General features: G+C 35.0%; 1 protein-coding gene across 2 annotated transcripts in view; it reads left to right on the forward strand.

Annotated features, from left to right (window-relative positions):
• Positions 1-21,274, forward strand: part of DMXL2 (Dmx like 2) — a 159,934-nt gene that overhangs the window by 110,078 nt on the left and 28,582 nt on the right. For both annotated transcript variants that reach the window (XM_065941922.1, XM_065941923.1), the window contains exons 19-26: positions 829-939; positions 4,228-4,397; positions 8,634-8,731; positions 9,152-9,317; positions 10,593-10,857; positions 15,853-16,934; positions 17,334-17,525; positions 20,558-20,634. In XM_065941922.1, coding sequence (XP_065797994.1) covers positions 829-939; positions 4,228-4,397; positions 8,634-8,731; positions 9,152-9,317; positions 10,593-10,857; positions 15,853-16,934; positions 17,334-17,525; positions 20,558-20,634 — 2,161 coding nt within the window. The remainder of the gene's footprint in view (positions 1-828; positions 940-4,227; positions 4,398-8,633; positions 8,732-9,151; positions 9,318-10,592; positions 10,858-15,852; positions 16,935-17,333; positions 17,526-20,557; positions 20,635-21,274) is intronic.

The raw sequence follows: 21,274 nt of genomic DNA on the forward strand, positions 1-21,274 counted from the left end.
TTCCTGCCAAATCTGCAGTCCCTAAACTGTGCCTCCGATGTGGCAGATGCTTAATTTGTTGAATGGATACATGAATGAGTGTATGAACAAACACAGCTAATGGGAAGTAGAACTGGAACTTTGACAGTTTAAAATGTTTTATTTTCTTCAAGAAAATATTTGATTCAATACTCTTGAGTACTTCCTAAGTGGCAGTTACTGGGCTAGGTGCTGTTTATTTTCTGTTGCTTTTATCCAACAGTGGCTATAATTTTGAGTAAACTTATCATGCTTTCATACCTCTGCCCAACTTTTGACTAAGAACAAATTTGTGAAATCAGAATTGGAGTTCAACCTTAACTTGGTAACACTAGCCTGAAGAGTCAAATTTCAAATGTGGATAGTACTGTATTTCATTTGAGCTAACCAATCTAGAAAATATCACCTATTTAATTATATAATAAATAATTTTACTTTATTATGTAATTCCTAGTTTTAAAAATAGGAAAAATTCACATAGGAAATATTTTTAAAAATTATACCTAACTTTTTATTGGATTTCAAGATTTCTTTCCTTTTCATTTATTATGAGTAGCTCTAAGTACTGTTATTACCTGTACTGATAGGTGCTTAAATTTTTCTCAAGTTTTTTCTTTTGACAATTTTATTGTATACCATGTACTTTTTGTGAAGCTATATGTATTGATAAAGATATTGAAGTGTTCAGAAAGGAATACACTAAAAAATATGTATTTTTTGTAAATTATTATTTAATGTTTATTTTCTAAGTTTCCATTGGTTTGTGACCTGTTGCATTCCTTTTTCCTTAAATTTATTTCCTCTTTAAAGGAAGAGACACATTGGATGAGTGTGGTTTACGGTACCTATTGGCGATGCGCTTGCACACTTGCCTTTTGACATCGCTGCCTCCTTTATACCGAGTACAGCTGCTTCATCAAGGTATTGTTTGAACCTTTGTGTAACTTTTATTTCATATTGAAGTGGTTGGTATATTCACTGTTGTGTATAAACATTAGATAAGTCATCACATGCATACCCATCACTAGCCTTAAGATCTTCCTGTCACAGGGTACCCACTTACCCTTTTACTGTGTTATTTTTCAGCTGTACTCTGTGACTTTTGCTCATCTGTCTCAGTTTCTCAGACTTAAGTCATCAAAAATCATAGCAGTTTAGGAGTAAACTGGGTAGTCTGGTGTTATAACCTAAAGTGGTCCTGAATTTCTATGATATCTGATACCCTTTCTTTAAAAATTTTGCCCTATGCATTGTTATTTGTGTTTACTTTAATATAAGCATTATGTTCTAAGTTATTTACTCACAACTAAAGCTGATGTTCCAGGAATATCTGCCATATGGTAACCCAGTAGATTTGCATACTTCCAGCACACTGCCACATACTCTGATTTGAGATATATAGACTTATATCAGCCCCCTAACTTAGAGATTAAAAAATCAAAACTGTAGAGTTTAAAGTGACCTGGCAAGATATAGCCTATTTATTATTAGAGTTTGAATTGGAATTCCAGTGTAGTGGGCTGTGTCCCTTTTGAAACCAGCATCTTGGATACAGCCCCATAAAATATGCTTTAGTATTGCAGGACCTAGAATATCAGGCTTTATAGTTCATTATTCTTACCCATAGTACTTACCCTTTACCATCAATAAATGCTTTTCTGAAAATGTGATTCTAACAGCTGTCTGATAGTCTATCATATTTTTAAACTATAATTCATCTATCCTTTAATTTTTTCTAAAAATCCAAATTTTGCTTTTTTTTTCTCTTACTTGAATTATTAATGCTACTGAATGACCTTACAACTTTGCATATAAATATTCATATATATCTAATTACTTCCTCATATTAGTTTTCTAGTGGTGAAACTACTGAATCAAAGGGCTTGAAAATTCTTTCTTAATGCTTGATAAATATTGCTACTTTCAGAAAGACTGTGCTAACTTAAATTCCCAGAACCAATATTAATGATGCCAAAACTCAACTCATTGCAGTAGTTGATATTATCATTTAGAACAATCTATGCCATTTGGAATAGGTTAAAAAATGGTATCTCAAATTTTAGTTTTAATGTTTTAAATTTTAGTTTTAAATGATGGTCAGATGGTACTGAATCACTTAATGACAATTATGTACATTGCCTAAGGAGACTTAAAATACCTCAACTTCCTAAAGCTTTGTCAAATTCCATTTTCCCTTTAGTACAGTTAAAACATTGGAGATGAGAAAAGTGACTGGTACTGTTGGTGATGGTTTGGGGAACAGTTTTGAGGGAGAAACTTAAGTAGCTAGTTGTTGTTCAGTCGCTAAGTCGTGTTTGACCCTTGCGAGCCCATGAGCTGCAGCACATCAGGCTTTCCCATCCTTCACTATCTCCCAGGGTTTGCTCAGACTCATGTCCATTGAGTTGGTGATGCCAACCCACCATCTCATCCTCTGTCACTCCCTTCTGCCCTTAATCTTTCCCAGCATCAGGGTCTAAGTAGCTAGTAGACAAGCTAAGAAGAACAAAGATATATTGCAAAGAATTGCCTGACGTTGGTAGACAAATAAAAATAAGTGCCTGTTGGTGCACCTGGTTTTTTCTTCTTAATACCTTTTTTCACTTCTAATAGTTAGGTTTCCAAATACAGTCACTGCTCTCTTAATCTTATTTTTGAACCAAATTCCTCTGACATGCCTGTGTATATTTTGGTTTCCTTTTAGTTATACCAAAAATTTAATCAATGAAATTCATTTAAGGGTATAGGGTATATTTTATATTGTTATTTTATATTAAAATGTTTATGTCAGCAAAAGTATGCATTTTGCATTGACTTATCATATAACAATTTCTAAATCAGTGTCAATTTTTTTTATAGTTATCTCATACACCGACTATTTTCTTAAACCAGACAGATTTGGTGGTGGTGGTGGTTTTGTCTCTAAGTCGTGTCCAACTCTTGGGAACCCATGGACTGTAGCTGCTAGGCTTCTCTGTCCATGGGATTCTCTAGGCCTGAATCCTGGAGTGGGTTGCCATTTCCTTCTCCAGGGAATCTTCCTGACCCAGGAATTGAACCCAGGTCTCCTGTATTGTAGGCAGATTCTTTACCAACTGAACTGTGAGGAAAGTCCCAGACAGATTTAAATAGAGGGTTAATCTGCATTTTAGGGTCTGACAAAATACAAATTGATGTTTTTAAGTTTTCTTCATTTTCCTCTACATTTATAGTGACAGTTAAGGCTTTTTGCATTGATTTTGTAATAGGATTTCAAACACAGTTGTGTATAAATGTTAGCAATGAGAAATAGCGTTGAGAGTCCTGTGTTGTAATGTGACTATCAGACTGTTATTGGTCTCAGGCATTTCTTTGTTTCCAAAGGGATTCTTACAGATGGCTGATTTGGTTATCTGGGCTTCTTTCCTGGGATCCTCAGGGTTCTTCCTGGTAGCATTCTGTCTCACATCACTCTGTGGTTCACTTCTGTCTTGTCTCTTTTTCACCTGCTCTAAGTGGAGTAAAACCAGTCATTCAGCTGTTGACAGACTCATGGAGGGTGTCACTAAATCCATTTTGTTGCATCTAATACAGCCTAGATCCCTGTCAGGTTTTTTTTTTTATCAGGGCAAAAAAAGTATTTGCTGTATACCATCAGTAATTAGGCAGCTTTAAACTCTTTTTTTTTAAAGGAGACACCAAAGACAGAGGAACGTGCCTCCTGACAGTTCTTCCCTGGAGCTGTCATTAAGGTTTGAGTTTGCTTTCAGGTAATATGTGTAGCTTCTTGGCCAGAGGGATGAATGGGGCAGTTTTCAGTGTCCAGTAGTGATGGATACGGTCTGCAAGCAGGTGGCACTGTGAAATGGGACCTACATGGTCATGGAGCATATAGACTTGACCAGACCTTTTATTCTTGATTGGTTTGGTATGTGTGCAAACATAAGAATGGCTCAATATTCAAATATCTTTCTTACTAGTGATTAGGTTTTAATGTTTCCATTCTTCCAGCAAATACATTTCAGAAAAAAATTTAGGTTTTGTGTTTCCTGTCAGTGATCATGTATTTAGATACTTATCCTATAAAAGTCTGAATGAAGAAATCCTTTCATACTTTTTTTTCTGCTTGAAAATTCTTTCCAGGAAGAATAAATACATGAGTATGTATAAAATTATTTTTGTTTGTTTTGATAGAATTCTAATGCTTATTATTTTGTGTTTCTAATTTAGGTGTATCTACTTGCCATTTTGCTTGGGCTTTTCATTCTGAGGCTGAGGAAGAGCTGATTAATATGATTCCAGCAATTCAGAGAGGGGACCCTCAGTGGTCTGAGTTGAGAGCTATGGGAATAGGTTGGTGGGTCAGGAATATTAACACTCTTCGAAGATGCATTGAAAAGGTAAGTGTATGTTGTTGCATTTTGGAGTTGAGTCTTTTCTTACAGCATAAAATATATTATCTTCCAGAAAACCTGTGGTGAGGGATTCATCTGTACATCTTGAGATCTTGATAATTTCTTAAATAAAAATTTTTTGACATTTCTGAATCGTGACCTTTATAAACTCTCCATTCAGTATATCAGTTGTCTTTTGTCATATATACTAAGTATATAATACTTATGGAATATAGTATTTTCTGCTATCAGTTGAGATGTATCCCGGTTTAGGAAAATACAAACTGTATGTCAGTTATATACATTAGATAGAAAAAACATTGTTTTTATAAAAAGGATTCTCTGCATGGCTAGGTTAATACACAACAAACTTCCTTTGCACATTTAAAATACCATTCAAAAAGTTTTGATTTGTGGCACTTGAGGCAGATATCTATGGCAGCAAATGAAACATGCTATAAATTTTAAGATGGGTTTTTGAAATCAGTTTTCTAGTAGAAAAAAAAGTTAAAAATTTTTTAGTAGAAGCTGAAAGTTATTTCATTGTTGGCAGAAATTAACCATGATTGAGCACTTCTTGTGTACCAGGCTTGGTTCTAGTTGCTTTTCATAAATTATTTCATGTTATCTTCTCATTGGCTGCATATTACTCTCTCGATTTTCCACCTGATAGAACCACGACTCAGAGAGGTTGGGTACCAGCCCACTGAAGTTCTCAGAAGTACAATTCATGATACTGCATTTGTGGAGTATGAATTCATTTCTTTCAAGAGGAATTTACTCCTCTAAAGTAGTGTCTGAAGAATTTTAGTGTCTGAAGAATCACCTGGCAAACTTATTTGAAGCACACATCCCTCACTTTCACTCTCAGAAATTTGTTTCGTTTTGTTTTTTGGCTGCACTGTATGGTTTGGGGTAGTTAATTCCCAGACCAGGGATTGAACCTGTGTCCTCGGCAGTGAAAGTGGCAAATCCTAACCACTGGACCACCAGAGAAGTCCCTGTTAAATTTTTTCCATATCCTGAAGCAAAGGAAAAAGAGATCATATTTTCTCTGAAATGTTCAGATGTTGCCTACAAAGTCTCCTTAGTTTTTTATCAACAATGTGTTTTGTCATTATAAATTGAGTATTTCTGGTAATACATATAATTAATTTCCACAAGTAATTTATCTCTTAAAATTCAATCAAAAGGATATGTAAGATTTTTTTCTCTTGAAATGTATGTTATAAATCATTAACTGAAGATGAATAAAAATTCTTGTAAAAATTATTAAATATTGAAGTACTAAAATAATTGAAGGCAGAGAAAATGCCTTCAGGGGTGGGGGAGAGAAATAAAAGCATTGAAAGTAAAGCACTGTTGTTGGTGGGAATGCAAACTAGTACAGCCACTATGGAAAACAGTGTGGAGATTTCTTAAAAAACTGGAAATAGAACTGCCATATGACCCAGCAATCCCACTTCTGGGCATACACACCGAGGAAACCAGATCTGAAAGAGACACGTGCACCCCAATGTTCATCGCAGCACTGTTTATAGTAGCCAGGACATGGAAGCAGCCTAGATGCCCATCCGCAGATGAATGGATAAGGAAGCTGTGGTACATATACACCATGGAATATTACTCAGCCGTTAAAAAGAATTCATTTGAATCAGTTCTAATGAGATGGACGAAACTGGAGCCCATTATACAGAGTGAAGTAAGCCAGAAAGATAAAGAACATTACAGCATACTAACACATATATACGGAATTTAGAAAGATGGTAATGATAACCCTATATGCAAAACAGAAAAAGAAACACAGAAGTACAGAACAGACTTTTGAACTCCGTGGGAGAAGGTGAGGGTGGGATGTTTCAAAAGAACAGCATGTATATTATCTATGGTGAATCAGATCACTAGCCCAGGTGGGATGCATGAGACGAGTGCTCGGGCCTGGTGCACTGGGAGGACCCAGAGGAGTCGGGTGGAGAGGGAGGTGGGAGGGGGGATCGGGATGGGGAATACGTGTAACTCAATGGCTGATTCGTGTCAATGTATGACAAAACCCACTGAAATGTTGTGAAGTAATTGGCCTCCAACTAATAAAATAAAATTAAAAAAAAAAAAAAAAGAAAGTAAAGCATTTTTGTGAGGTGACTTTTAGATATCTTCCCCTGTCTCTCCCATGCCTTGGTAGCTTTCTAGTCTACCATCAAGCAGTGTTAGCTGAAAAAACATTGTTTTTTATTGTCATGTTTCTCAACTTAGTTTTATGCAGATGTTAGCTTGGTATGTTTGAGAAGTATATGGTCTGCATGGTACTGTGTTCGAGACAGTATGATATGTACAATGATGTTACTGGGTTAATAATTTTTAAATTTACATTGAGTTCATTGGTTCTGTATAATTTAGTAAGTTTGGCCATATGGCTCAAAGGGGGTTGTCTGTTATGGTACATGGGGAATTATGTATTCATTAAGACTTTTTTCCCATGAAATTTCTAAGAGCTAAAATTTGAAGACTGTTCAAAATAACAGAGTTTTGGCCATCTATATTTTATTTATTTATTTTTTTTTAATTTTATTTTATTAGTTGGAGGCCAATTACTTCACAACATTTCAGTGGGTTTTGTCATACATTGACACGAATCAGCCATTGAGTTACACGTATTCCCCATCCCGATCCCCCCTCCCACCTCCCTCTCCACCCGACTCCTCTGGGTCCTCCCAGTGCACCAGGCCCGAGCACTCGTCTCATGCATCCCACCTGGGCTAGTGATCTGATTCACCATAGATAATATACATGCTGTTCTTTTGAAACATCCCACCCTCACCTTCTCCCACGGAGTTCAAAAGTCTGTTCTGTACTTCTGTGTTTCTTTTTCTGTTTTGCATATAGGGTTATCGTTACCATCTTTCTAAATTCCGTATATATGTGTTAGTATGCTGTAATGTTCTTTATCTTTCTGGCTTACTTCACTCTGTATAATGGGCTCCAGTTTCGTCCATCTCATTAGAACTGATTCAAATGAATTCTTTTTAACGGCTGAGTAATATTCCATGGTGTATATGTACCACAGCTTCCTTATCCATTCATCTGCGGATGGGCATCTAGGCTGAAAAAATGGGCCAAAGAACTAAACAGACATTTCTCCAAAGAAGACATACAGATGGCTAACAAACACACGAAAAGATGCTCAACATCACTCATTATTAGAGAAATGCAAATCAAAACCACAATGAGATACCATTACACGCCAGTCAGGATGGCTGCTATCCAAAAGTCTACAAGCAATAAATGCTGGAGAGGGTGTGGAGAAAAGGGAACCCTCTTACACTGTTGGTGGGAATGCAAACTAGTACAGCCACTATGGAAAACAGTGTGGAGATTTCTTAAAAAACTGGCCATCTATATTTTAATTACATGCCAGAAAGCATGTGTCATTCCTTCAGAACTGTCAAATTTGATTGAAAAATACCATGAAGTTATGGTTTTTTTTAAAAAAAAAAAAAACATTTATTTTTGCCTGTAGTTTTTAATATGTGTGTGTAAGTATAATTGATATTTATTCATAGATGTCTATCAATATTGTGAAATCACATATATATATATACCATAGAAGTCAACATTTTAACTTAACAAAACATTAAGGAATTTAATATGCTTAATTTTTAAGAAAAGGTCTCACCAGAAATTCTCTGGTGGTCCAGTGGTTAGGACTCTGTGCTTCTGCTTCTGAGGGCCCAGGTTCAATCCCTGGACACAAAACTAAGATCTGGCAAGCTGAGCAACACGGCCAAAAAGAATAAGTCATGTCTGTCAAATATTCTGCCTTCTTTATTGTTTCTTATGTTAGTTTTATCATTATCTGGTTTCTAATACCTTTTGTACCCCTTATTTACTGTGTGACCTCAAGTAATTCAGTTAACCTCTCTGTGTCTCAGTTGCCTCGTGTAAAATGGGGATAGTAATAGCACTTCTTGGATCATGGTGATTCAGTAAGACAAATGAAAGGTGCCTGGTACATGGTAGGTAGTCAGTAAATACTAGTTACTGTTACGGTTTTTATTGTGATTACAGGTATGCCAAGGGTTGTCTCTAGGAGCATGTATTATAAGCTACTGGAGATTGTGGAAGAGAGTCAATTCTTCCCATCTTCATAGTTTCTGTCAGCCATGGAAGTAATAGGGAAACATTAATTGTTGTAATTCTTCTATCAAATAGTTAATTGAGTGTAATTTTTTATTGACCATTTAGGTTGCCAAAGCTTCTTTTCAACGTAACAATGATGCCTTGGATGCTGCATTATTCTACCTTTCAATGAAGAAGAAAGCAGTTGTGTGGGGTCTGTTTAGGTAAATTGCTTCAACACTTAATATGATTTAATGGAATGAAGATTGTGCTGTGAGTTGAAGATGTAACACTTTTGAAAGTACTTGGATAAATCAGTTTCCTTATTTGTGCCTTGATTCATTTATTTGTGAAAAATAAGCACCGTATTATTTGAGCTTACTAAAGAGTGGGATATTGTTAAAAATTAAGTTGATGAAAACAATTGGTAGAGTTCTCTTGCTTCCTACTTACGTATACATATTTTGAGTTTTCTCCTTATAGAAGAAATGAAGCGAAGCTTGATAACAAATACATCTCGCTAAAGTTATTGTTCTTCTTTTAGCTGGCTGTTTGAGATTTTCATTGTCTATTTTCAGAATTCTGTAAAGGATTAAATATTTGAAATTTGGTTTAACCACTTATGTTTTTGCTCTGGTACCCAGGTCACAGCATGATGAAAAAATGACAACATTTTTCAGCCACAACTTTAATGAAGATAGATGGCGTAAAGCTGCTTTGAAAAATGCTTTTTCTTTGCTTGGAAAACAACGCTTTGAGCAATCTGCTGCTTTTTTCTTGCTAGCTGGTTCATTGAAAGATGCCATTGAGGTATGACTGAGAAAATGTGGTATGAAATACCTGTAAGAGGTTGAAAACCTGGGAAGGTCATAGAGTAGATTGTAATGTTTGGTCATATGTTTGTAAGGATAGAGGGTAGAGAATAGACACAGAGGTTACTAACTTAAATAGTGGCACTGTGACAATGGAGTTATAAACAGATGCAATTGAGAAGCATAAATGGGACATTTTATATAGAGAATACTGCATTTCAAGGTAAGTATATGCATTTCAATTATAAATATATAAAAAAATGGTTTGTGAATATCTTCTTCCTGGCCATCTTGTGATTCTAAAGTATTCAAAGTATGCACAGGTCAGAGTCCCCTTACTTGGTATAGACAGGCAGATATTTTAAGTTCTTTTAAATGAAATTCATAGCTAAAGAACTGAGATCACAGTTTGTACTGTTTTGTAATGTAGTCATCTTAGATATTGGAAGGTGAATGGGAAGAGGTAAAACTTTGCATTTTTGGATATAGAATCTTGATAGCTGATTAAGAGAGTAATTACAAATATTTCTGTTTATGAGATATTCTTCTTAGGTCATCAGTTATAATGAATAATCCAAACAGGTGAAGGAAAAATGTAATTGGAAATAATACATTATAGAAAATATCCAACAAAGTGAAAGTACTCTATGTATAGAATTAGTCCTATTTTCAAAATTATCTCAAGGTATGTAATTTTTAAAAATAACAAATATTTATACTTTTCAAATGGGAAGTTTAGCCTAGAAAATACTTAGGCAAGAAGAGAAATATTGATTGAGATGCTCATATTGCCTGAAGGACCTCAGATTCTCAGAGGAGTAGTGACTTTAGAATATAAACTCAAGAGTGAGTAAGAGTGGCATATGTAGCTTTATTTCTTAAGCTACTTGCTATGTAAATAGAAGATTCTTTTAAAATATAATAATTGTGTTTTTATATGGGAATGTATTTGGAAATTAAGAGGAACTGATTATATGAAGTCAAATATCATAGGTGTTATTTAATTTAAAAATGAACCTTGTTTAAATTAATCCAAGTCTGAGATGGTACTGATATACCTTTTATGCTTATTTTATAAATGAACTTTCTAGGTTGGAAGCTACTAAGTTCTAGTTTCTTAAATTTCTTGCTATTTCTTAATCACTCTCTCAACCTTTGGACCTCTTTCCTCAACTGTGATAATATAAATAGTGGATAATTTCAGGAGTTCAGTGGGATATTTCATATCTCTAAATAATTATCATTAAGTATTCCTTAATATTTAAATTTATAGGTATGTCTTGAAAAAATGGAAGATATCCAGCTAGCCATGGTAATTGCCCGTTTATATGAATCTGATTTTGAGACTTCTTCCACTTATCTGTCCATCCTAAATCAGAAGATTTTGGGTTGCCAAAAGGATGGCTCAGGATTTGATTGTGAAAGATTACATCCTGATCCTTTCCTCCGTAGTCTTGCTTACTGGGTAATGAAAGATTATACCCGAGCATTGGACACGTTACTGGAACAGACACCGAAGGAGGATGATGAACATCAAGGTAGGACATTTTGTGGATTTCTCTTTTTCTTTTTTAAAAGGCAGTTTCTGAACTAATGTTCACTTAGATAATACATACACACACACATATGCACAGAACTCATCATTGCCAGATTTACTTTTCAGCTTTGAGAAATCAGTATCAAAGTTTTTTATGTAGCTAGAGGTTCAGTCACTTACTACCTGTAATTGAATCTAGCATTTTGCTATCATAATTTTAGTAGTACTAAGAAGACTTCACACACATTTTTACTCTATCAAGGTATATAAGATTACCATACTATTCTAATTTCATATATATTAAAGTGAAGCATACAGAATGTTCCCACATTACATAGCTCTTTCCATGTATCGTAATAGCCAGTTTTCTAAAAAAGTGTGTATTTTGGTTGTTACCCACAGTATGATGTATGGGCCTACAAAAACGTTATTATTGTGTGATGAACTTTCCTTTACTCTTAGTTATCCCAAATAATTTAGATTTCTAGAATCATTTAGAAGGTATCTTTTAGCATTGTTTGCAATAATCATAAAAATGGAACATTTTAAGTATTCATCAATAGAATAGTTAAATAAATTATAATGTATCCATACTGTAGAAACAGTGTGCTATTAAAAGTGAGGTAAGTGAGGTAAAGTGATATGTTAATATATGTTGTATTCAGTGAAAAAAGTAAGGTATAAAACAATATGGTCCTGTATTGGTGTTTTTCTTTCTGACTTACTTCACTCTGTATAATAGGCTCCAGTTTCATCCACCTCATTAGAACTGATTCAAATGTATTCTTTTTAATGACTGAGTAATATTCCATGGAATTTAGAAAGATGGTAATGATGACCCTATATGCGAGACAGCAAAAGAGACACAGATGTATAGAGCAGTCTTTTGGACTCTGTGGGAGAAGGCGAGGGTAGGATGATTTGAGAGAATTGCGTTGAAACATGTATATTATCATATATGAAACAGATCACCAGTCTAGGTTCGATGCATGAGACAGGGTGCTCAGGGCTGGTGCACTGGGATGACCCTGAGAGATGGGATGGAGAGGGAGGTGGGAGGGGGGTTCAGGATGGGGAACACATGTACACCCATGACTGATTCATTTTAGTGTATGGCAAAAACCACTACAATATTGTGAAGTAATTAGCCTCCAATTAAAAAAAAAAAGACACCAATATGATCCTTGTTGTATTTATGTACATATGTCACACATGTACATACTGTGTGCACACACATACTGTGTCTGGTTTCCCACTTCCTCTCCCTTTTTTGTTTTCTGGAACAAATCATAAACTAAATTAGCACTGGTTACCTTTTAGGAATAGGAGTGGAGAGATACCTTTTACTTTTCATTTTGTACTTTCTTTAGTTATAATTTTCTAGCCTCTTATTTTTATTATGTTTTATTTTTAAATACTTAAAGAGCTTAAATGAATAAAGAGATTTAGGCTCATTTTTTACTTTCTTCTTTACAAAAGAGAAATGTAATAATTTAATACAGTAGTCCCCTCCACAGGGATTATGTTCTAGGACCCCCAGTGGATTTCTGAAATGGTGGATAGTACCACAACCTATATAAACTATGTTTTTTCATAAATATATGGGATAAAGGTTAATTTATAAATAAGGCACAGTAAGGGATTAACAGCAGTGACTAATGATAAAAGAGAACAATTTTAACAACAATATACTGTAATGAAAGATGGGAATGTGGGTTCTCTCACTCAAAATCTTATTGTACAATTTTAATGCCTTTTCCATCTTAACAAAGCACTTATCATGCACTGTGCCCATAACTTCTGCAGTTTGAGGTATGACAGAAAAACTAACATGAATTTCCTTTTCGTTCCTCACAATTTTGTGGATAGAAGATTTTTTCTGACCATAGATCATAGTACCCTCGGCTTATGAATTTTTTGCTTTCCTTATTAAATAAGAGAACTTTCAAACTTTCATATAAAGGAAACACTTGCAACTTCTCTTCGGCATAGATGAACTGCCAGCATCACTACTCTTGTATGTGGGGCTCTTTATTGTTAGGTAAAATGAGGGATGAGGGAGACTTGAACGCAAGCACTGTGATGCCTTGACAGTGGATCTGATAATTGCAGTGGCTACTAAGTAACCAGTAGATGGAACACTCTGGACAAAGGATGATGATCCCTGTCCTGGGGAGGATGGAGCAGGATGGTGCAAGATTTCATCTTCTCAGAATAACTCACAATTGAAAACTTATGAATTGTTTGCTTCTGAAATTTTCCATTTAATATTTTTGGACCTCAGTTGACCTCGGGTAACTGAAACCATGGGAAGCAAAACTGCAGGCAAGGGGAGAATGACTGTAAATATTTTTAAATTTTTTCAAAGCAAAGGAAATAAAACAGAAGAAAAATATCTTAGCTACCCAAGTAATTTTAATAAAAGGTACACATTTTTACAGAAGGAAGGTTCTATTTTTTCTTAATACTTTCCAGGTTAACTTTTAAGAGATTGTTATTGGGGAAATTTTTATGTATACATAAAGGGTTATACCCATCTAACACAATCAGCTGTATTAATACTGCACTGTAATAGATCTATAATATTTTTCACTCAAATAATACATAAGCAAACACAAAAAATAATAAAACATTTTTAATTATCCAGTATCTTGAAAACTGCACCAAACCTGTGAACTAACTTGTGATTGGACATGCAAATGCCTCTTTACATCTTTGAAAGTTTGCAGTTTGAAGGTTTGTATGTAGGGAACTTACTGTATAGATATATTTTGAAGCAAACCCAGCAGATCATTTCATCTGTAAATATTGCAACATGTATCTCTAAAAAATAAAGACTCTAAAAAACATAGCACATAACAGTTATAACACATAACACAGTTTTGCGAGTAATCAAATCCTCAGTGTTCAGATTTCCCTGGTTTGTCTTATAAAATCTTATACAGTTGATTTGTTTGATACAGTTGATCTTGTACCCAAGATCCAAATGAGGCTTGTATCATGTGATTGGTTGAGGTGCCTCTTATGTCAATTTTGATCCATATTTAGTTACTGCAGCATGCCTCACCCCCAATTTATTTGTTAAAGAAGTCAGATTGTTTGTCCTGTAGTTTCTTGAGTTTTAGATTTTGCTGGTTGTATTCTTGTTGTTTCATTTAATTTTTTTTCCCCCTCTGTTTCTCTTTATTTCCTATAAATTGGTAAGTAAGATTTTAGAGGATTTTAGTAGTTTTTTTGGCAGAAATATTTAATAGATGGGTAGAGCACTTCCACCATGGAACTCATTTGAAAGTGTTAGTTGCTCGGTTGTGTCTGACTCTTTGCTACCCCATGGGCTGTAGCACGCCAGGCTCCTCTGTCCATGGAATTCTCCAGGCAAGAATGCTGGAGTGGGTTGCCATTCCATTCTGTGGGGGATCTTTCCATCCCAATGATTGAACCCGGTCTCCTGCGTTGCAGCCAGATTCTTTACCATCTGAGCCACCTGGGAAATCCCCAGGGAACTCAGACTGTCAACTTATTTTGCTTTTTGTGGAATTAACAGCTATCAGTGACTGCCATCTACATCCCTTATTTTATTAGTTTTTGTAAAATGATAATATACTAAATTTGTCATTTTATCCTTACTTTTTGAGCTGGAATGCTTCTCTAGAGTACAGTCTCCCTTGGCAATGTCTTGATTACTCTGAATTCCAGTTATATACATAGTAAAAGGAATATAAATGTTTGATTCTTCTTTATTTACTAGTTTTCAAAATAATAGCTTGGTTCTCTAGCTTCCTAGAAAGGTGACCCATCAACTTTCATTTTTTAAGGTTATTTTGAATTCACAGATTAAGATAGAGTTGTGTTTTAATCCATTGCAGGTTATTATTATGGATACTCAGATTATCAGAGCCTCTTTAAAGTCCTTGAATTTGACATTTTTCTTTGATAGTTTCTTTGCTTTCTGGTATGGTAAGATGTTTCACGTTCCTCTTATACATCTCCTGCCCAAGACCTGGAAATGACCAATCCTCTAAAGAATCCTGATTCCTTTTAGTTGGGAGTGATATTTAGACACCACAGCCTGAACACAGGGATCCCCATTGCTACAGGTGTGGCCATTGTTCCTAGGTTATTTTAATGAAAGAAGCTAGGAAAAATTTTCCACCCTGAGGTACATGTGTTCACACTGACATTTCTAATTTCAGATATAGAGTTCTGATATTTTAAAAATGTGTCTTATAATGAAAAGCTTGGATTCCTATGATATTAACATAATTATTTGCTATTTTATATATATATATATATACATGTATATATATAATAGTTTCAGAGTAATGATGCAGATATTTTCATAACAGCATGGTTACTGAGAACAGTTTTTTGTTTTGATGGTATATCCGACTCAGGATGGTCAGTCATATTATTTATTTATTTAAAAAAAAATTTTTTTTAAACTATTTATTTTTAAGTCACTTTTTAGTTCCTGTCTTGTGATTATGGTACCAGCTTGATGCGAAGAATCATTTGTTTAATTTTGTTTTTATTATAAGTTTTTAAAAAGTAAATTTCCTTTTAGAATTATATAAAATGTTAAGTGGTTTTGAAATAAAATCAAGGTATTTTTCAAGGTACCTATCATCCTTCCTCATCTTTCTACCCTGTTTTACCCTCCCTTTTTAGGGGACCAGTTGAAAAAAAGTTGTGTATTCTTTTTCTATTAAAAAATGTGTGTGTGTGTATAGATGTGTTTTTAATTTTTCTAATTTTTTAGATAAAAGATTGCTTACTATATATACAATTCTGCATCTTCTTTCATTTAATATATTCTGGATATCACAGGGAAATTTAAATTTCAGCTGTATTGGGTGGATGTACCACAGTTTAACTAATCCTGGGTTAATGATTAAGTTTCCTTTAGTTTGAGGAAATGCTGACACACTTTATTCTTTTGTAACATAGTTACAAGTTAACGTCATACCTTGCACTTGTCTCTGTTTGATTTCTGTAGTTATCATCAAGTCTTGTAACCCAATGGTGTTTAGTTTCTACAATTACCTTCGAACTCATCCTTTGCTTATTCGAAGAAACCTTGTCTCCCCTGAAGGAACTTTGGCAACTGTAGGTCTCAAAACTGAGAAGAACTTTGTTGATAAAATTAACCTCATAGAAAGAAAATTATTCTTTACTACAGCAAATGCTCATTTTAAAGTTGGATGCCCTGTTTTAGCCTTGGAGGTACTCTCCAAAATTCCAAAAGTTACCAAAGTGTCTGCCTTACCCTCAGAAAAAGATCAGCCTGACTTCATTTCTAAAAAGACAGATGATGTACCTTCAGAATCAAAAACTCTGAGTGATGGTGATGAAAGTTTTGGTATTGATTGGTCAAATGTCACTTCATCACAGATTGACTGGAGTCAGCCAGTGGTAAGGATAGAAGAGGAACCTCTTACTCTTGACTGGGGTGAAGAGAATGATAGTGCCTTAGAGGAAGAGGAAGAAGATGCTGTTGGTTTAATAATGAAAAGTACAGATGTTGGGGAAAAAGATAGACAAGAAGATCAGAAAACTCCAGACCCTAACGTGTTATTGACCCCTCAGGAAGAGGATCATCTTGAAGGTGATACTGAAGTTGATGTGATTGCTGAACAACTAAAATTCAGAGCTTGTTTAAAGATTCTTATGACTGAACTAAGAACATTGGCTACCGGTTATGAAGTAGATGGAGGAAAACTCAGATTTCAGCTCTACAACTGGCTTGAAAAGGAAATTGCTGCCTTGCATGAAATATGTAATCATGAATCAGTTATTAAAGAATATGCCAGTAAAATGTATTCCAAAGGAGACAGTAATCTTCTAGATCAGGAAGAGATGGTGGACAAACCAGATATTGGCTCCTATGAGCGGCACCAGATAGAAAGGCGGAGACTCCAGGCTAAACGAGAGCATGCGGAAAGACGGAAGTCATGGTTGCACAAGAACCAAGACCTCCTTCGAGTGTTTCTTAGTTACTGTAGCCTCCACGGAGCCCAAGGTGGTGGTCTGGCCTCAGTACGAATGGAGCTCAAATTCTTACTACAAGAATCACAGCAGGTATCAACCTTATATTTGTTCTCAATCTTGGTTATTTTAATAATTTCAGTAGCTCTTTAATTTACAGTTGTAAAGCTCTTTCTACCAGTTAATTTAACATGATCAGCTCCTCTGTTCATAGAAGCAGATATTTACACTGTGCATATATCTTTTTAGACAAGTTTTGATAAATAGAAGTAGGCTAAAAGCTTGAGAGCACAGCTGTGTCAAACTCATCTCTATACCTTCTGCATCTCGCATAGTACCTGGTACGCCAGTTTTTGTAGAATGAGCAAGTACATAAACATATTGCTTTTACTCAAATGTTTACTGCCAGTATTTTTATCATATAACTTTTAATTGCTTTTTTTCTCCTTCATTTTAACCACTTTGGAAAAAATAACCTACTGTCACTCACAGGAAACTACAGTGAAGCAGCTCCAGTCTCCACTACCACTGCCTACCACCCTACCTCTGCTTTCAGCAAGTATTGCTTCAACAAAAACAGTCATAGCTAATCCTGTATTGTACTTAAATAATCACATCCATGATATACTCTATACTATTGTTCAGATGAAAACACCACCTCATCCCAGTATTGACGATGTGAAGGTAATGTAAAGTTTATAATCATTTGATATTGTACACACTGAGAAGGTAAATAAGTTATACTTCTCTTCCGATTTGAACTTAGAAGAAACATTTAAAGTATTCTTATTTGCTGCCTTTTAAGTCTGATCAGTTCAAGACTGTTTGTCCAATGAATATAATTTGAAAGGAAGCATTCTTGAAATTCTGCCATTTGCCACATTGGATGGAATATTATGCTAAGTAAAATAAGTCAGATAGAAAGACAAGTACTCTTATGTTATCACTTATGTGTGGAATCAAAAAAATAAATGACTGTATGTAACAAAATAGAAATGGACTCACAGACATAGAAAACAACTCAGTGGTTAACAAAGTATGCATATGTGTATGGGGGCACATTAGGGGTAGGGAGTTAAGAGATATAAACAACTAAGTGTAAAATAATTAAGCAACAAAGATATAGCACAGGAAAACATAGCCATTATTTTAGAATTATCTGTAAAATTATTGAACCACCATGCTGTACACCTGAATCTAATATAATAGTTTCTTCTTACTTGTGGAAAAATTACTGTCTTCCTTTGAGACAGGTAGATACTTTTTTGGTAAAAATTAATTCATTTTCTATATAGTATTCTTACCACATTTTCCTTTGGATCCCCATCTCCTTTAAATGAATCATTATGTAGAAATATTTATAATTGTTCCTTACATTCTGGGATATTATGAAAATGTAAGTTCAAGGAGTATCTTGGGGAAAACCATGATTGATTAGAAGTAGTCCCAGCGAAAGTACTCTCATTGCTATCTGCCTAGATTTTGTTTTGTTGGAAACTTGCAGTAGTTCAGGGTAATGAGAATGTGGAGAGAATTCAGTTCAGTTCAGTCACTCAGTCGTGTCTGACTCTTCACGACCCCGTGGATGACAGCACGCCAGGCCTCCCTGTCTATCACCAACTCCTGGAGTTTACTCAAACTCATCTCCATGGAGTCCGTGATGCCATCCAACCATATCATCCTCTGTTGTCCCCTTCTCCTCCTACCTTCAATCTGTCCCAGCATCAGGGGCTTTTCCAATGAGTCAGTTCTTCACATCAGGTGGCCAAAGTATTGGAGTTTCAGCTTCAGCATCACTCCTTCCAGTGAACACCCAGGACTGCTCTCCTTTAGGATGGACTGGTTGGATCTCCTTGCAGTCCAAGGGACTCTCAAGAGTCTTCTCCAACACCACAGTTCAAAAGCATCAATTCTTTGGCGCTCAGCTTTCTTTATAGTCCAACTCACATCCATACATGACCACTGGAAAAACCATAGCCTTGACTAGATGGACCTTTGTTGGCAAAGTAATGTCTCTGCTTTTTAATATGCTGTCTAGATTGGTCATAACTTTCCTTCCAAGGAGTAAGCGTCTTTTAATTTCATGGCTGCAGTTACCATCTGCAGTGATTTTGGAGCCCCCAAAATTAAGTCAGCCAGTGTTTCTACAGTTTCCCCACCTATTTGCCATGAAGTGATGGGACCGGATGCCATGATTTTAGTTTTCTGAATGTTGAGCTTTAAGCCAACTTTTTCACTCTCCTCTTTCACTTTCATCAAGAGGCTCTTTAGTTCTTCACTTTCTGCCATAAGGGTGGTGTCATCTGCGTATCTGAGGTTATTGATATTTCTCCCGGCAATCTTGATTCCAGCTTGTGCTTCATCCAGCCCAGCGTTTCTCATGATGTACTGTGCATATAAATTAAATAAGCAGGGTGACAATATACAGAATTAACTACCCCCAATTAAAACTATATTCTATGCTGAAAACGTAAAAGCAGGTAGATGCTAAGAAACCCTAGAGAGGATGGCAGGGTCTGGAGAGTTGATCAAACTTCCTCTGTGCTAGCCTAAGTGTATTTGTTCTGTGCTTTTTCCAGTTCCAGTGGCTGTCATTTCAGTTCCCCAGCATTTTTTCTTTTTAATTTTTTTGTATGAAATGCACATTCAGTCTCTGGTAATGTGTGCTTCCAAAGAACCCAAGATTTACTGGTCATATCATCCTATTGCATGCATGCTAAGTCACTTCAGGTGTGTCCAACTCTTCACAACTGTATGGACCGGAGCCTACCAGGCTCCTCTGTCCATGAGAGTTTGCAGACAAGAACACTGGAGTGGGTTGCCATGCCCTCCTCTGGGGATCTTCCTGACCCGGGGATCGAGCCCCTGTTTCTTGCATCTCCTGCGTTTTCAGGCATGTTCTTTACCACTGGCATGACCTGGGGAAGCCCCTGTTGAGATGATTTAAATTATTTGATAGGTGCATATGGAAAAGTAGAAAATTCATTCAAATGTTTATAATTAAGTTAACATTTAATTTAATCTAAGTTAACATTTCTAGTACCTAGAAATTTGGTTAAGCTTTGAAAAAGTATGAAACTATTTCTAAGACCCCTTCAGATTTTAAGATTGTATGAGTCAAAGTGTTGATTTAGCATGGCATTGTAGGTTTTTATATTATATTGATAATTTTTTAAACTATCAAAATTTAAAATTTTCAGACTGCATTACTTCTAAGTGGATGTCTTGCTTTCTGGAAAATTAACCATTTCACACAGTGATTGATACATTTTCTAAACATTTAATTCATTATTATTGATAAGATCAGTTCTTTAGTTTCATCAAGGGGAATTTCATAAGGCAAGTTTAAATAAAAGCTCTGAAAATTATCTGCTAATTTTGGTTCTGGTTTTTTTTAGTATTACTATTTAAGCTATTCATTAGCAGGTTAGAACAGTACCAGCAATGTGAACGCTGACACTTTGCTCAAGGCCTGCAAAATGGCAGGCCCACAGTGACAAATATATGATAAATATATATATACATCAATTGTTGTAAGCATGCATATTAAATTAGGTGAGTATTATTTTAGAAGTTTTAAGGTAGAGTTAGTAGTCTCATGTAGGATCTAGTCTTATTTATGATACTGCTAGTTTCTTGGATATTTCTGATCTTTAACCTACTACTGTTTGTAGAAATATCAGTACAAAATGTAATTGTGGCTGTTTTGGTTTTAGGTGCACACACTTCATTCACTAGCAGCATCACTGTCTGCATCAATTTACCAAGCATTATGTGACAGTCATAGCTACAGGTAAAAAAAAAAAAAAATCACCCAAATAGTATTTATATAACAAAAACATTAAACTGTGCCACAGTTATATTAAGGTTCTGCTTCCAAGGGACTGAAAAATCCTGGAATATGACCACCATGTATACTTTAATAGATGAGAATGAGAAAATAATTGTTTAGTTTAGCAATCACCTAGTAACAACAGAGACAAATGGAAAATGACAGATAGCAAAGGAAAATTATCATCATCATCTTCTTTTTGTTTTCAAGAAAAGAAGTATTCATTATCCACAGTAATTTATAATATGAAGTTTTCTAATTTTTTTTCTCCCTTAGGAACTGTTCCTTTAGCATTAGATTAGTTCCTGTTTGTTTGCTTTTCAGTTGAAAGAAGAAGAACTTTTGAAAAATGATAAAGTACATTCCTAGCATTGAATTATTAAAATCAATTTTACTTACCTATTTTGTATCAGTCTTTAAAAGTGATATCAACAGATGTAATGGTTTGAATTTTTGTTAAATGTCTAATTGCCTTCATCAGTGTATACTTTATATTTTAATGAGCAGGGCAATATAAGTAGTAAGAAATTGAATCAGTCAGAAAGATGACCTAGACTTAAATGAATTATGTTAATAAATGAAAAGTTTGTAATATAAATAG

This window comes from Muntiacus reevesi, chromosome 7, assembly GCF_963930625.1.
Source record: "Muntiacus reevesi chromosome 7, mMunRee1.1, whole genome shotgun sequence".
NCBI lineage: Eukaryota > Metazoa > Chordata > Mammalia > Artiodactyla > Cervidae > Muntiacus > Muntiacus reevesi.